This window comes from Sphaeroforma arctica (assembly GCF_001186125.1).
Source record: "Sphaeroforma arctica JP610 unplaced genomic scaffold supercont1.77, whole genome shotgun sequence".
NCBI lineage: Eukaryota > Ichthyosporea > Ichthyophonida > Sphaeroforma > Sphaeroforma arctica.
In genome coordinates this window covers 49,397-67,096 of record NW_014040481.1, presented here as the reverse complement: position 1 = coordinate 67,096, position 17,700 = coordinate 49,397, and the positions used below count along the sequence as shown (strand labels likewise).

General features: G+C 44.0%; 3 protein-coding genes across 3 annotated transcripts in view; 1 reads left to right on the top strand and 2 right to left on the bottom strand.

The window, feature by feature from the left end:
- The window catches only part of SARC_01840 (hypothetical protein), a 3,831-nt gene extending 2,264 nt beyond the window's left edge, over positions 1-1,567 (bottom strand). The window contains exon 1 of the mRNA XM_014304422.1: positions 652-1,567. Coding sequence (XP_014159897.1) covers positions 652-1,320 — 669 coding nt within the window. The 5' untranslated portion in view covers positions 1,321-1,567. The remainder of the gene's footprint in view (positions 1-651) is intronic.
- A 1,920-nt stretch (positions 1,568-3,487) lies between these two features.
- SARC_01839 (hypothetical protein) lies at positions 3,488-11,652 on the top strand. The gene is made up of 4 exons (XM_014304421.1): positions 3,488-5,620; positions 5,925-6,033; positions 6,609-6,980; positions 7,196-11,652. Exons 1-4 carry the CDS (start codon positions 3,917-3,919, stop codon positions 10,183-10,185), a joined length of 5,175 nt encoding a protein of 1,724 aa, XP_014159896.1. The 5' UTR covers positions 3,488-3,916; the 3' UTR covers positions 10,186-11,652.
- Positions 11,653-14,447: 2,795 nt separating this feature from the next.
- Positions 14,448-15,092, bottom strand: SARC_01838 (hypothetical protein; the record flags this gene model as incomplete). The annotated part of the gene is made up of 1 exon (XM_014304420.1): positions 14,448-15,092. One exon carries the CDS (start codon positions 15,090-15,092, stop codon positions 14,448-14,450), a length of 645 nt encoding a protein of 214 aa, XP_014159895.1.
- Positions 15,093-17,700: the final 2,608 nt, after the last annotated feature.

Below are 17,700 nucleotides of genomic sequence, written 5' to 3'. Positions count from 1 at the left end.
ATATATATAGATCATATATACGAATATGTATATATATAGATAGATATGTGGAAGTTTGTTGTATTTATGTATGTATGGTATATATATATATATATATATATATTGTGTGTGTGTGTGTGAGAGAGAGAGAGTGCACATATAGTTATATAAGATTTGATACAAATACAAGTATAGATATAAATATTATATATATATATGTATATATATATATATATATGTATAAATATAAATATAAATATATATATATATATATATATATATATATATATATTTATTATTATATGTATATGCATATATCTTAGTATATAAATATATGCATACATAAGTTTACGTATATATATATTAATATATGCATACATACATATACATATACATACATACACACACACACATATATATATATATATATATATATATATATATACGTAAACTCGTAAATACATGAATACGTATATATACATATACATAAATATACATATATATATATACATACATATACATATACATATACATATATATATATATATGCATTCGATCGTCCCGTAAATACATATAGTCCTCCCATCGCGTGTACAATTTAAGAGTACAGCATTTTAATTTTAGCTCATCTCATGTTATCAAATTCGTGAAACAAAGTACCATAACGCACACCTTTTTCTCCACCTTAACAACACACGCAGTGCTACTCCCGTGCGTAACCAAGCCGTCCTCCACAATTTTCTCATGCGCATACTTCAATGCATCCCGTATATCCAGGTGCATACCCTCTCTAATCGCATCTCGGGTATGATTCATAAGAGCCCAAGCGAACAATGCTGGATCGACCCCCATCTCCTGCCAACCCCCTACACCGTCGGCTACGCCTATGTAGTGTGCATCATCAGTTTCATGCACAAAGAATGCATCCTCTCCGCTATCTGGTAACCTAGCCATATTCGTATCATTGTGATCTAAGTGCGTGTATAAATGCGGTTGTGTAGGCGTGTTGTAGGTGTTTATAGGCGATGGTCGCGCGGCTGGCCGCCTGGGCTTTCCCTGGTAAGCACAGGATATGCGTACGGGTGGGTGCGGTGTGTATGAAATATACTGTCTCGGTATATACAGTTGCTTCTGTGAGTGTGTGCATACACTGTTTGTGTGTGTAAGTCCACTACCATATGTATGATTGATCGAATCTGAGCTCAACGAGTGTATATTACTGCGCTGTAGCCTGTTAGCCCCGAGTGCTATTGTGCGTAGTACGAGATTGGTGTGAATTGTGTGGGGTAACTTTCCCGTTAACTGCCGCATACAATGCGGTCTTACCGAGCACGCCAACATTGTGGTTGTATGTTGTATAAAGTATACGAAATAGAGATGATGTTTTGTATGCGCAACAGATGATACAGATACTACTTCGTATATGAAATAATGTGGTTCGATATATCCGGGCAGAAAGCAAGTTATTCAAGGCCCGCTTCTCAAGATAGTTGAAGACAAACTTTCTTCGTATCGGCCGTGGCTCTACTACTCTTATTGCTATTGTTTGCATCAGTATTCTGATTATCTTGACTACCCCAGAGACAAACAACAACGCAGAATTTAACGCATATACAGCATACGACTAAACGACAAAACGACTAGACGGTACTGTAGTAACACACTTCAAACCATGGATTGTACTAAACTGGTGTATTTTTTATTAATTATTTTTTAGACCTGCAGTCTCTCCAGACAGTAGCTATTTACTACAAAAGATTTTATATATATATATAAATTTAAATAAAAAAAGATAGGGGTAACTCCTTACCCCGTGGACTCGCGGAGTTGGAACTAAAATAAGAACATATTTATATTTATTTTATAGTATTAAAAAAAAATGTATGAGTGTATGACCGTATGTATGTAAAATTGTAAATAATAAACCTTTTGCCGGCAGCCTGCGGCCTGCGGCCTGAGGCCTGAGGCCTGAGCGGCTGAGCCCCTGATCAGTGTTCAGAGCCGTGACCCGTGAGCCTTGGGCTTGAGGCGCCTGAGCCCTGAGGGCCTGGAATGAAAATTTAAAATCTCGCACTTCTGCCAAGAAGCCCAAGAAGAGATGGAACGAGAGTATTCGAGCACCAGTGAACACCCAGACACCCGCACTGAGCACATGAGTGATGAGAGTCTACAGTCCACACACTGCACACTCCATACACATACGTCATACAGCCTACTTACTACTACAGTCTAAAGCGGTGAACCATGGCCAGAGTCAGACACAAGCCCATTTAAATAGATGTGTGCCAATCATTACACTTTTGGCCAATCAGATCTCCTACAACTGATACTTTTCTTGCAATAAATTACTACCGCAGTAGATAGTATTTATTTTTTTAAGTTTAAAAAAAACAAATTTACTCATCACTGTTTCACTGTATCAGACTAGGTATTTTTTATACAGAAACAAAAGCGATATATATTTTTAAAATCAACCGCTAAAAAAAGGTTAACCGTGTGTTATATAAATAAATATTGGGGATTTGAACTGCGTCTGCGTCTATTTTATATATATATGTAATTCTCAGGTCGTCGGCCGTCGGTTATGTAGCAGTTCTTCTTGTTTTACGTTTTTTTAAAGAAAAAATAAAGCTAAAAGCCGTATACATAGTATACCTTTGAGGCTTCAACGTTTATACAATTGGGGGTGGGGTGGGGTTTTGGGAGGGGGGGGGGGTTGCAAACGGTTCAATTTATATAAAGATTAAACGTAAACTTTTGTTGATTCAAATTTTAAACTTAACGTTTATAATAATAAAAAGACTAGTGAAAAGTAGACCTAAAATTCCAATTACAGGACACCTGACTCAAAACGTCCGGAAACTTTGAACCTCGAAGCTCCGAATATACTCCCATCGTGACGACCATTGGGACGTATTGAGGCAGTTTACAGCGTTTTAGTTACAGCGTTTTAGTACAATAACGTTTTAATCTCAGGTTGGCACTCGGACCTCGGTACAACCCTAAGGCACAAACCCTACTGAACGGGCATAGACGATAATATTTACGACAACGCACAAGAGAATAAAAACATAGTGCGCTATTCTCGTTTCGAATGCGTTATTATGTGTCAAAGGAGTCGTAATTGGAATGTCTGCAACTCTGCACTCTGTGCCACGGTGGGGTGGGTGAGTTTCAGATGGGTCACTGGCGGGTCAGTTGGGACTTGGTCACCTGGGGGGTACATCAGTGGGACTGGGGAGTGTGGGAGCCTGGGAAGTGGGAGGTCGACTACGGTCACTTCGGTGATGAGAGGTGAAGAAGACTGAAGTGGTTGAGAAAAACGAGATGGCACAATTCCAAATACTTGTTCTATTTATAGGCTATATTTATTTTTAAAACTTATTGGGACATACATACCGAGTTACCGACTACTGTCATACGAACAGACCCCTATAGATGTATCTGACTTTCCGCGGCAAAATAAACACACACAGGGCTGTGGTCTATGAGAACTGCGCCGTCTGTGGTGGTTGTGTGAGGACGAGAACTATTTATGTGTATTCATACAATATTAGATATATATTTTTATGTATGTATACATGTATCAAGCCAATGCTGTGCTAAATCAGTAGGAGAGGATACGAGGGTTCAATATACGGTGTTTGCGATGCTACTCCATGTATCGTCATTTAATACAGACGCCTATATTAAGTGATTAGAAATAGTAAGTTGACGTATGATACAACCCGGGCTGTTTGAGTATGGCAAAGTCTTCAATACACAAATATAGTTACAGGCATACTAATTAGACGTACATACGTAATTTTTCATATGAGAAGCTGCAAGTATAAGTCTGTACACCATATACTCGATATGGGCTACTAATAGCACAGACACGTAATCACACGCACACATCCTATATGCGCATTCATATAGCTATATAACAAGGTGTAAAATGGACAGCGTAGAGGAAATACTCGGGAAGGCAGGTATTAAGACTGGGTCTATTAGTGGTACAGGTACAACACACTCCGCCACTATTATACCTAATGTTCCCCGTACTCTCTCACACGACGTCTCGTTACCTCTGAGTACCAGTAAGAGTGCGCCAGACTACTCGAGCTTCAAACGCACACTATCACACCAGCCTGCGAGTGCAACCAAGTCTACTAGTGCGCTCGGTAGTATGTCTTATGCCTTCCAGGGTGTGTATAGTGGTGGTAGTGGTGTAAATACAGGCGTAAACACAAGTGTGTATCCACAGCCGAATCCGTTGACACACAATGCATACGGACAAACGCAATCAATGCGGTCATCATTCACGTCACAAGCCCTACCTGTCACTAGCACTGGACAGGTATTGAATACTACTAATACCAGTAGCGTATCCAATACTCTGGGCATGTCTCTGAGTGAGGGGTTGAATTATAATAGTAATATGCCGAATCCCAGTACACTCCAGTCGCAGTATAGCAGTGCATATACCAATAGCTTACTTGGCCCGAGCGCATTAAATTACAGAATACAGGCTGGTAGCACTGGAGCCCTCATGCGCAGTCTAAGTAGCCAGCTAGGCACCGCAGCATACACAAACTCGCTTCAGAATAATGCTACAGGTACACTTAGACGCTCGATATCAAACACACAACCAAACACACAGATGAAGGAGACGGTGAACACAGGTGTGGCTGTGGACGGAAACGGGGACAAGGCGGAAAGCAAGGGGGTGGCTGGAAGTACTGGGCCTGATGTAAAGAATATCCCTGTTGGTTCTAATAATAGCAACAACAACAACAGCAGCAACACTCTGACAAATGTGGAGACGTTACTGAATGCATTCCGTGCAGATCCAACACAGAAAGCGTCAGACCAGAGTAGTGCGAATCGGCTGAAGACGAACGATTCGGGTGCAAGTACAAAGAGCTCGGAACAACTGGGTGCTAGTTTAACGCCCAACGCATTCCAGGGTATGCACATCAATACCGAGACGACGAAGAGTTCGGTCAGCAATGCACCGCCTACCACACACTTGCCCAGTCCCCTTCCATATGTGAATAGTAGTAACACACAATCTCAGTTAACCACTCAGACCTCGTCGGATACTACCAACCCGTACATACAACCACAGCCACCGAATTCATTCGCCAACCCCAACCCCAGCCCCAACTCAGCGACAAACCCGCTGAGCGCACAGGCGACCCACAACAGCGTCTCACATGCACAGTCGGTGCATACACCCTGCAGTCATTTGCAGGTGAACAACAACATCGTCAATATATACGCGGACACCAGCACACATAATACGCCCGAAATGTACCAAGGTACCGCCCCGGCTGGTGTGGCCAATGCGGATTTTGACCCGAAAACAATGCTGCTGAAGGAGAATGCGGCACTTTTGGCGGAGATTGAGAAGCTGAAGAAAGTAGAGCACTTGGGGCTGAGTGAAAAGCGTATGATGAGTGCGTTTGAAATCAGGGTGGGCCAGAATCTGCTGTCTCTGGGTTGTGCCGATGAGATATCAATCGGAAACGCGGGCGACCAGAACCAGGAGAACCCAGATTCAAACGGGGCAGGTGCGAAGGGCAAGAGCACTGCCTCATCTGATGGAGAGGAGGCGGAAAATAGGACAGAGGGAATTCTGTTGAAAGACACTGATCTGGTATGTGTATGGGCTTATCTTGACGTATACATTGTTGTTTGTGTATGCTGTTGAAGATGAGTGGTACAATATGCTTATATATATATATATATATATATATTGTGTGTGTGTGTGTATGCATGTGCATATACAAGTATATATATATATATATATATATATATATATGTATAAGTATATGTATGTAGTCGAAACAAATTGTCTAAAACATCGTTCCTTTTAAACGTTTAACTGCTTACTATTCTACATGTATTTAGGATAGTATTTATGGTTTTGTTAACATCGTCTTTCTTTCGTCTGATTGCAGACCAAAGTTATGGGCTTAGTTAAAGACCGGGGTACTTCGCTCGAATCTCCAGTCGTGGTTAAAAAGAAGGCACCCAGTCACAAACCCGCTGCCCAAAAGAAGTCAACAGGTAAGTACTGCAAGCACACCAGTGTTTAGGGTTTTGGGCAGGCAATTCTCTTTGTGTATTGGTATACACCTATAGGTTGCTTATGTACCCATACCTAAATACATGTGTGATAATGGTGTGTTTGTATGCTTACTTTTGATTTGTTGTCTGTATGCTCATGTTTCAGTGTATATGCAGGTACTCCGTATAATGAGTTCTCTCGTCATACCATACACGCCTCATAAGAATTCATGCACGGGCTGTACATGTTTTGAAGGCTCTTTGTTCCTGTGACATTCATACTATAGCTTTATCCCGTTCCGTATGTCTTTGTTATCGCTTAGCGAAGGTCTTGTCCATTTGATATAAGTGTATCTATATGTATGTGTGACTATATATTTTTGTACTTAATTATATATATATATGTATATATATGTGTGTAAGTATATGTACATATATATATGTATATATGTATGTATATATATATATATATATATATATTTATACATATATATATATATATGAACATACATTTAGGTACTTGATCTTCGACATACTTTGAATATTCTTCAATCGCTTTGCACTATTAATGGCAGCGAAAGCGACTAAGGCCGATGCAACAAAAGCAACTAAGTCCGATGCAACGAAAACTACCAAGGCCGATACAAAAAAAGCGACCAAGGCCGATGCAACAAAAGCGACCAAAGCCGATACAACAAAAGCGACCAAAGCCGATTCAACAAAAGCGACCAAGGCCGATACAACAAAAGCGAGTAAGGCCGATTCAACAAAAGCGAGTAAGGCCGATACAACTAAAGCGACTAAGGAGAAACAACCCAATCCGCCTGCCACCAAATCAAACAGCAAAAAGGGCGGAAATGGTACAAACACCACAGCACCAGAGGGCATGATCTTGGGACCGGTAGAGAATCATTTTGGTCTGAATTTGGTTGAGATCACCGAGGAGAGTATGTTTAATGTACCTTGAGTGTCTATGTACTTCGCGGACGTTCGATCCGAATAATGCTTACCTCGAGTTGTTATTGCCCCCTCTCTCTCTCTCTCTCTCTCCATTTCGAGCATCACTATGGAAACACCCCGCGCGTAGCTTTTGCTCTCATTTGTATTGGGTGCCCGCGTTCAGCTCTAAAGCTTGTTTTCGTTACTTGTTCTTTACATCCAGACTTTCCGAATGGTACACCTATGGTCAGCATAATGAGTCCCACGAAGGGGCAAGGCATGAGTGGGAACGCTAATTTGGGACAAAAGCAGTCCAAACTCCCAAACCAGGGCGCCATTATTATCGGGCCTATCGTGACCCATCCGCCGATCAAGCCTCGCAAGAAATACACCAAGAAAAAGAAAGCTGAGACAAAGAATTCAAGCACAGCCAACTCCAACACCAATACCGTACCGCCAAAGGTTGATGGCAAAGAGAGTGCGGGTGGGGGGGGAAAGGCCAAGACAGGGCCTGTTGCCGGCCTAAAAGAGGCGGAGAAGAAGACTGGCGGTGTAGCAGGAATCGGTCCTCCGCCGCGTGGTGTAGCCATAACTAAGTCCACCGGTCCTAATTATGGGCCGGGAGGTGCCGGTACATCGGGACCAGCAAACTTGGACACAGTTAACAAGAGTGCTATACAGCAGGGCGCATTCAAGAACACACCGACAGGCGCAGCCCATGCGAAAGCGCAGGGCGAGCATGCAGCTGGTACAGATGTGAATGCGAATGTGAATCCGCAATTATCCTCACTACCAAATACGCACCCGAATCCGAATGGGTACGGGAAAGGTTACACGCGTCCCCATGCAGAATCGCAAGCACATGCACTCGCTCAGGCACGTGGGCAAGGATCGCCATACCACACGCAGCAACAGCAACAACAACAACAGCAGCAGAAACAACAACCGCAACAACCAAACCCTAACTCAACCCCAAATCCAACTCCAAATCCGAATTCAAACCCAACCCCAATGCAGCAGCAGACACCTGGGTATGCAACGTCCCAACAACCACCGCCGCATGTGGCCTTCGCGTCGCGCACGAATAGTACAGCGGATATTTACGGCCAGCAGTCCCAGGCTCACGCATACACACCACAACAGCAAATGCAACAGCAGCAGCAGCAGCAGCAACAGAGTATGGCACACGCACGGGGTAGAACTGTGTATGAGGGTGCGGGCAGGGGTATGCCAGCAGGTATGGGGGGACCAATTGGCAGGTACGGTACATCGCATGCACCCGGAACCGTGTATAGGACCAGTCCATATGCTCAAGGACAGGGCAGCCAACAGTCGATGACCTCATCTGTAGGCCAATCCATGGGACGCCCACAGCCTGGAGATACCCATCAGGCAAAGAGGAATGGGTATGGCTATCCGCCAAATAATTTGGGTGCCAATGCTACATCTAATCCTAATTCTAATCCTAGCTCTAATCCTAATTCTACTTCAAATCCCAAGACAAGTCCCTACTCACAAAACAACTCCAACCCCAATTCTCGTCCCAGCCCCAACGCACATCCCAGTTACGGCCAGGGAGAGCTTGGCAGTGGTGTGCACGAGGGTAGTGTGAGTGGAGGGGGTATCTACGGTGTGAATACGATGGGGGCGGGTGCCCCTTACAGCGCAGCGTATGCGCACAGGCCCTCTGCTATCGGTAGCAATCACGAAGCTAGAACCTCTTCGTTCATGGGAGGTAACCCCAATTTGGGCAGGACCAATTCTAGTATGGGTAATAATTCCAATTTAGGTAGCGCGCCTAATTTGGGTGGCAATCCTATTCTCGGCAACAACACTGATTTGGACCAGAATTTGAACACCAACAACCCGGGAACCCAAATTCAAGGTACTAAGAGATCGGGTGCAAGTGCGGATGGGCTACTGGGCCCTGGTATAGCCACTACCAAGGCCGCCAAAAAGCCTCGCAAGAAAACCAAAAAGCAGTTGAAAGCTGATGCGGAACTATTGGAGAAGGAGAAGGAGACCGGTGGTGCGAAGGGGCCAGTACAGACACAGGCGTACAACCATGGCCAACTGGGTGCTGCGTATATTGGCGGTAACGGAGGGGGTCTGTTCATGAACACAAACACAGGTATGGGCCTGGAGATGGCTTCTTACTCCAAACCGCAACCACAACCACATGGTCTTGCGGGTGACGCCAAGAACAGACCATCTCAAGCGCAGGTGATCGCACAGGCCGAGCACTGGGCGCAGCAAAGCTCACAGAACATGCAGAAGACGAGCGGATGGCCAGGCAGCGACTATTCAAGGTTCGACAACAACAACAACAACACTAGGAATAAGTCGTATGAGGACGCGAATGCGGGTTTAGGAGGTCTGGAGACGATCCTCGATTCCGGCGGTAGTCGTGCACAGGCGCAAGCACGTTTACAACCTGATGCGTATAAGTCGGGGTCGAATCACTCACAAGATTCTTACATGCTGCAGCTGCAGCTCGCACAGCGTCTCAGCCAAGGCAAAGGCAACGAGGCGATGGGGTCCAAGAGTGTTTCACATCAACAGCAGCAGCATCAACAACAACGGAGGCTAGTGCAGCAGGGCATGGATAGTGGAGCTCAGGCGTTTTCGTTCCGCAATGCCAATGCGCAGGGTGCGGGTACCAAGCAGTCGCCCGGACGAGTCGGTGGTAACGGGCCCCAACCAGCTCGCACGAGTGCCGCAGGGCAGCCGAGCACCCGTGAGTATGCACAGTCACAAAGACCGGGAGAGCAAGGAGAGGTGTTCAGAGCCCACTCACTGGCACATGCGCAGGCACATGCGCAGCAGAAGCAGCTACAGAATCAGCATACACTCGACCGTTCTCCTGCTGACCAGACTCAGGCGCGAGCGAGTCCTAATCACCCTATGACCACGACCAAGCCAACCATGCAGCCGCAGGGGTATCAGGGTATGTACATGCCCGGGTATGGCATGCCGTACGCGGGCATGTCAAGAGGATCGGTCCTGGATGCAGGACAGGGACAGGGCATGCATGTATATGACTATAACACAGTACACTTACCACAGCAACAGCTGCTGCAGCAGCAGCCACAACAGTCTGGAGGGTCTGCGTATATGCATGGGGGTGCGAGTTCGCTGACAAGTGGAAATCACTATGGCAACGGAGGCGGCGAGCAGTCACATAAAGCCCAACAACGGGATACGCTGAGGTAAAGATGTCTGGCTATTCCGGTCGGTGTACCTGTATCAGAGTTGACCGCCGTGGGAGTTGCACCTGCACGAGGTTACGCCTATGCGCTATACAGTCGGGCTCTCGTACCATCACCGTCACAGTGGGCTGGTATGTACGCGCATGGATATGCGATCTTGGTGCTGTTCTGCAATACGCCGTGTAACCAGCACGTGCACATGGGGTGGTTGCACCACATAGCCAACATACTATAGGATTGCAGGGTGTAAGGGAGCTTACACCAGGACATAAGTACGACCATCTAGCTGATGGATTCGCAACCTGATCTGTATATGTCTGTTGGGTTTCCAGACGACTTCAGACGGCGTTTTAAGTGTGATACGGTTTGATCCGTATGTGTTTGCCACCAAAAGCTATGTGACTCTGTGAGCCCCTTCCAGTCAGCATCGCAACTGCTCTCTATTGGTCCTCAGTGTCAGACGACCGATCGTTTAGAGATGCAGGGTTGCAGGGTTTGAAGATTCGGCATCTCTAGATGCGTCTCCAAATTCCAGGAAGGTGGCACGTGCGTATATGTTTAAGGAGACATCGGGACGGTTAAGATATGTACGAGCAGCGGGAGCTGCGGAAGTAGGGATTTATTTGGTAGACGGTGAGGGCGAGCGTTGGGGTCAAATGACGATTGGCGCATTGAGTGGTGGGTAACCCATGAACCTGGTGGGAATGCGCGAGTAATGTGGTGTGGTGTAACGGGGACTCAGCAAGTCTACACGATCTTTGAACACAACATGCACCTAGCAAAGGCACATATGGACCGCTTCATGACTACTTGTTCTACGATACACCACTCGTGTATATGTAAAGGTATATGCGGTTGGAGCGTGATGAAAGCCCCCGATTGTATCGCTGTATATGTGAGGGTATGTGCGGCTGGAGCGCGATTGTATCGCGGGAGGGTTATGGCGAAATAATTCCCCTCGCAGATGAAAGACATTTGTCTGCGAGGACATGGGTAGGCGATGCGGGTGCAAAGAAGTCAAAGTCAAATACTAAACGTCAGTATATAGCATAGGATGACGGAGTATTGACTGATCACTTATTCGTGGACTTCCGTCGGGTTTAGGACTCAATAGAAGGTTGCTCGGACGGCTGGCTGATATGAGCAGTTGGCTGGCACTTGCGCACGATCCATTTGGTGAGGAAGTATGAGATTCCTCAGTGGAAACACTTGCACGCAAAGCGAAGTGTGTGGGGACGGGTATGTCTGCTTTGTAGTCATCGTGGTATTAATGAAGGGATGCGGAGCAATACTCGGGTTGGTATTGTAGTCCTTTGAAATGTAATGAGCTATATGTATTAAAGTATAGCGGAACAATAAACGACTAGAAATTACAATATTTGTGTAGTAAAGCTCTAGAATCTACAGTATGTGTACAATAGACCACTAGAGTCTATAATATGTGTACAATAATAAAAAAGATCTACTGTGATTTGTCAAACCTTCTTTCTGCTTCTTTATAGAATCTAGGGTGCAGCTCCCAGTCTCTGACTGGTGTGGCTACTCGAATGTTTGTTTCCAAGGTGGCGTACTCTTGACTGTTGCGTGTTGTTTTGTTCGTGTCTTTTAATACCTCCGACGTTTTGGTGTTGAATGTGTCTTTGTGTAGACGCGGCAACATATCTGCCATCTGGTTGTCCTTGCCTGGGACATGTATGATGGAGAAGTTGTGGTGGAATGTTTTTGCTATCCATTTGGCTAGTATTGGGTGTAACGTCTGTTGGCTGTTCATTTGCGTAAGCCCGTTATAATCCATCCAAAGTTTAGTGTCCTCTCCATTGATGGATTCAGATAAATGTTTTAGACTGTATACCAGTGCTAGTAGCTCTTTGATGTTTGTGCCATAGCGTTGATAGGCCGAGTCCAAGCCTTTAGAGAAGTAGAGAATGTCTCTTCTCACTCCAACTATCCTCCTATGGCATAGTCACTAGCAGCGTTCATGATTGAAACTGTACCCCATACACTGGGTATGCTAGGGTCGCCGAACATGCAATGGCTACTTTGAATTCTTTTCACTTCTTTTCCAGTTCCGGTGTACACATAGATACTTTTTGGCTCATTTTACCTTTCATTAGGTTGCGGAAGTGTTTAGTTGTGTGAGCAAAGTTAGGTACATGGTCATGCATATAGTTTGCGAGTCCCACACTCTGTGCGGCTCTCTTTTTGTTCTGGATAGTTGCCAGTCCATCAATCTTACCTATTTTTCAAGATCGGTTTTGAGTCATGTTGTGGTGACTTTCACCCCCAGAATGTTAACCACTTCGATCATTGTGGCTAAGTCGAAAGTTTGCTCCGTTCAATCGTTTGTTTACTTCATGTGCTGTCTTGCGATTTCGCTCTTCTGGGAGACATGCAAAGACTTTCATCCACGGTTTGCCATAACTCTCTGGAATTGTGCTGTGAGTGAGTACAGACTGAATGGCGCCGACTTGAATAAGTATTGCGCTCCCCTCCATGAGAAAAAAGTGTCTGCTTGCTTCATCTACTAGGAAGTGGTGGAACTCCCACGCGAGATCTAGTTTTGAGAAGAATCGTGCTTCTTGTAGGTTGTGTAATACCTCTTTTATTTTTGTTAGCACAAATATGCCTTGCTCGTATTGGTAATCAATCTCGCTTAAGTCAAAACATGTCCTTACTTTCTCGAGGAGATCTGTTTGGTCATGTTCACCTGTAGATAACAATGGTAAGTTCACCGTTGTTGGTGTTGTTCGTTTGTATAAGTAGCCATTTGTAAGCCACCTGTTCACATTTTCATCCGTTTGTGGAATGTGCTTATGTGGTACAAAGTTTACTTTGGTATGCCTCATTTGTACAGTGACTTTGGAGCCTGGCAGGTTGCAATGTACGTCAAGGGGGTATATTTGCATTGGTTTCTAGGTCTGCAAGTGACTCTCTGAACCTTCTTGTTCGTGCTCGGGGTCTTTCTCATATGGAGTGAGTAGTCATTTCTTTTTTGTATCTGTTGGTAAAAGTAGATTTATTAATCCCGCAATATATCTACTTATGTATGGAATAATGTTCATACATAGTAGTATTGGTGCCTCCTTGTCTGGTAGGTCCAACTCTTAAAAAACACGAATAGGTTTTCATTCCTCTGTAATTAATGTCACATACTTTGGTTGACCTTGTTCTTTGTATTATCACATATATTTGTGCTAATTGTATGTAGCCTAGTTGCGCTCTGACTGATAGATATAGTTCAGTTAATATACTTTTGTCCATACATGAGCGTCGTGTGCCTGAGTCTACGAGTGCCCTGTACGTATTGTCATTAATTTGTATGTCAAAAGGTATTATTTGGTCTCGTGGTGCGGGAAGCAAGGATAAAAGTTGGTAACTCAAATCATCCGCATTTATTGACAACGTTTCTTCATTTGTATATACATCTTAAGTTGTCAGTCAAGTCAATCATGTTTGTTTCCTCACCTCAGTTGTTTCAGGACTCATCGCTACCTGTTAGCTCATCTACCTTCCATGTGGTAATTGAGTGTCGTGTCGATTGCAGGTCACTCTTAGCACGCTCGTCAGCCTTCTTAATTTGATTTGCAGCCTTCATATGTCATTGGCTAAAGCGATGTGGAGCCGGTGATACCTTGCAATAGAAACAAGTACGTGCCTTGCGCGCCCCTTCCTTCTCTTAGGGTTGTCCTATTAAATTGGGCTGTCTTGGTGTGCCATTGTCTGATTTGTGACGCTTTTGGACTGATGGTACGGTGTTCTGTGTTTGGCTGTGTGTAGCCGTGTTCGTTGCTTGATGTGCATTCGAGTGGTATCTCTTCCGCTCTCTGAACAACCGGTCTGCATGCATCTTTGCTGTTGCTGCTCATTTGGATGCTTCTGTAAAAGAATAGGACAAGCTCTGCTTCATATCTAAGTGACTGTCACTTCCATCAGGCAATTTGTCTCCTTTAGTGATTGCGTCTACCTTGTCCTGCTGTCCATCGTACATGAGTGCCTTGTATCTGGCTTCCTTGAGGAGTTGCATGTATTGGGGAGTTGCACGTATTGGCTCTTTCTCCGAGTTTCCGTATCCTTCTCTATTACCTGCATCGTCCTATGCATCCGCTCTGTGCGCGCTTCCACATTCAGTGCCTTGTTATCCGTGTCATTGAGAAGCTTTCTAACTGATAGTCTACAGGGTGATGTCTGAGTCTATCAAGAACGATTCTATTGAATTGCTTTGGATCAGTGTAGTGATTTGTGATCTGCGTCTCTGAGTCGTGTATTTCATTGAGAACCCCCATTGGTCTTCTCAGTTGCCTCAGTGTAATCTAATAGATATCTCACTAGTGTTGGATACTGACAGAGTGTCATGGACTTAGCTAAGAACACGCCTCTGCATTGCATAGTAAACTCTATAATGTCTTTACAATTTTCCGTTTTGAAGGAATCATCACTCGGTAACTTCGGAAATTCAGCGGCTTTTAGCTTTAGAAGTTCAAAAACTGCTGGTTCATTCATCTTAATACCTACGCGTGAACACATGATCTCTAGCTCACTAATATATTGCTTAATAAGACATACTTCATCGTCCTCGTCGTCACCACATGCATCGCTGACTTGATCGTATCTCTTCCTGAGCTCTATGTCTACTAGAGGCATGCGACGCTCAGGTTGCTGATCATGAATTCCTACTCTCATCTTGTGTAGACTTGCGATAGCTACAGGTGCTGTTGCTTCTAGTTTGGGGATGTTCCTACTGACCAGGAAGCACTTAACATGACAAATGCTCGTGTCTATTTCTAAACGCATTGCTGACGCACTCGAGTTGTTACCTGGGGTTGATTCCCCTTCTGAGCTGTTGTACGCTCCCTGCTTATTGGTGTCATCCCCGTCTCCACCATATATCCCTGCCCTGGTTGCTGTTGGCATTTTGCGTTGTCTGTGTTAGTGTATGTGTTGCAAGTTATTGGTTAAGGCTTGTTTTATACTCGTTCCGAATAAACGCTTCACCACCCTTGCCTTGCCTTTGCTGGTAACTTGTGTAAATATATATATAAATTCGATTTATCTTACTTACCTTTAAGCACGCTTGCTGCACTTCGGTGGGAAATATATACTGATGTGTGTTCCTTCCTGGGATTGGGAATCTGTTTACGTTGTTTATTTTTCAGACTTAATCTGTCACGTGTTATCTGAGCCGTACTCATTTTATCGTGTGTGATAGTAGTCTGTGACTTATTCTATCAGTCATATGAGATCTTAGCTTTGATTTGACACATCCTGTTCGGTCCTGTACCGAACTGGTATCTTGTCACGCCTTTTAAGAACTCCTTATCAACGATATTTATAATTCATGGTTCTAGCATGCATCAAACTCAACGTATTGTTGTATATATTCTACATGTAATCATATTGTAATGTTTTGTTGGCTTGTGTTTTAGTGTTTACGTGTGATCTTATTTATTGAAGAAGGTTGATCCTTTCTATTGAGAGTTTGCCTTCGACTATTTATTTTGGTACTGAACGCTCGTTGGTCTTGATTCGTCCTACAAAAAAATCTAAGATCTGTGTGCCTCGTGTGTCCTACTGCTTGTTGTTTTCTCAGTGGACCTCTATGAGATGCAACTGTATTTTAACGTACATAGGTTATGAGATGTAACACTATCTTCACGTCCCTAACCGAAACAGCTGTGGTTTGTGACGTCAGGTTACTTGACGTAGTAGCGAATGGAATAATAACTGTAACACTTTTGGTTTAAATTTCTGTTTCCCAACATTGAATAATTAATCACCCTGACACCACTTCTCACCAGATGACAAACCAATTTTGAGGATACCAGGCACTACCTTTCAAATTTCCCCGGTTTAGTTTCTCTTTGAGGGGTGGCTCCGTCTTCACCCTCTCGTCTTGCCTCTCAGTCTCTTGCTGGCTGGAAGTCCGTCCTCGCTGGCTGATAGCTTGTTCCCCGACTCTGTCCTACTTGGTTTACGTTCTCCGACAACTTTCGCGGATAAATCCCTTCACAGCTGTTCGTTGCCGATTCGTCGTACTTTGCTTCTTCTACTAAAGTATTATTTTTCGAATTTTCGACAGACTAAATTGCTTACTAACTTCTTACTTACCGTCAGCTTGTTTTCTGTTTGGTTTGACATATCTAAGTAAAGCAATTGTTAGAAATGTAGAGTATGGAGAGTAGCTGGCAAGATACGACCAAAGGAAACAATGGACCTCTTCCCAAGTATGGTTATCACGGCTAGAACAGTCCTTAGTCTGAGAGAACCGAACTGAGTCGTTGTTTGTTTTTTCTTATACACTAGACTCAGGTTTCTACTCAAGCGTTTCTCTCACACGCAGGGTCCCGATTTAACTCACCGGTTCTTCCATTAATATTACTGATGATTCTAATATCAATAATATTTGGTTCCGGACCCAAAACTCAGAATTTGATGATTCTGTGGTTTGGGGTTTGGGGTTGGCTTTTTTTTTTTGTTGATAATCTGGTCCCCACATACTACATACGACAGAACCAGATTGTATAGAAGCTGTCTGAAGGCAAATTTCATTCCGCAGTTACGAATTTTGTCGATTCTGAACCAACTATACAGTGCGTAAGGCTATTGATTGTAATTTATCGGCTTCTACTGACTGCCAGCTATCATGTGACTTCGTGACCGCTCAGCGCAGGTAGCTAGTTAGGCTACATGAGATAGTCATCCATATACTCATATACAGACAAGTAGCATAGTAGGCGCCTGACAATCATTAACTATCTTGTCGCTTTGAGGCAAAGCCAGATTGTATAGTAGCTCTGATAGTAAAGTTTGCTACGCAGTTATGGATGTGCTTTATTCTGAACCAGCTAGTGAGATATTATTATCTATTTCGAGTAAGACTTTAATTCGGCGTTAATAGGCGATTGTTAAATAGCAATCGCTCAAGGACTTTTCTTCTTCTTGGCATACTTTGAATTTCAAAATGGCCTCATGCAGCATCATAGTACTAAAAACAATAGAAAGCTAAATTCCGGATACCAATTCTACAGGACCACAACTACCTTAGGAATGAGACTGGACGCAAAACAAGCACAATGGGTGCCTGACAATCAATAACTATCTTACCAGTTTGAGGCGAAACCCGATGGTATAGTAGCTCTCCGAATGTAAAGTCTACTACGTAGTTATGGATTTGTTTTATTCTGAACCAGCTGGTGGGATAATATTATTTATTTTGAGTAGGACTTTAATTTGGAGTTAATACGTGATTGTTAAATAGTAACCGCTCCGTTAAGGACTTTTCTTCTTCTTGGCATACTTTGAATTTCAAAATGGCCTCATGCAGCATCATTGTACTAAAAACAAAAACAAAATGCCAAATTCCGGATACCAATTATACAGGATCCCTACTACCTTAGGAATGGGACTGAACACAGAACAAGCACAATGGGTGCCTGACAATCACTAACTATCTTACCGGTTTGAGGCGAAGCCAGATGGTATAGTAGCTCTCTGAAAGTAAAGTCTACTACGCAGTAATGGT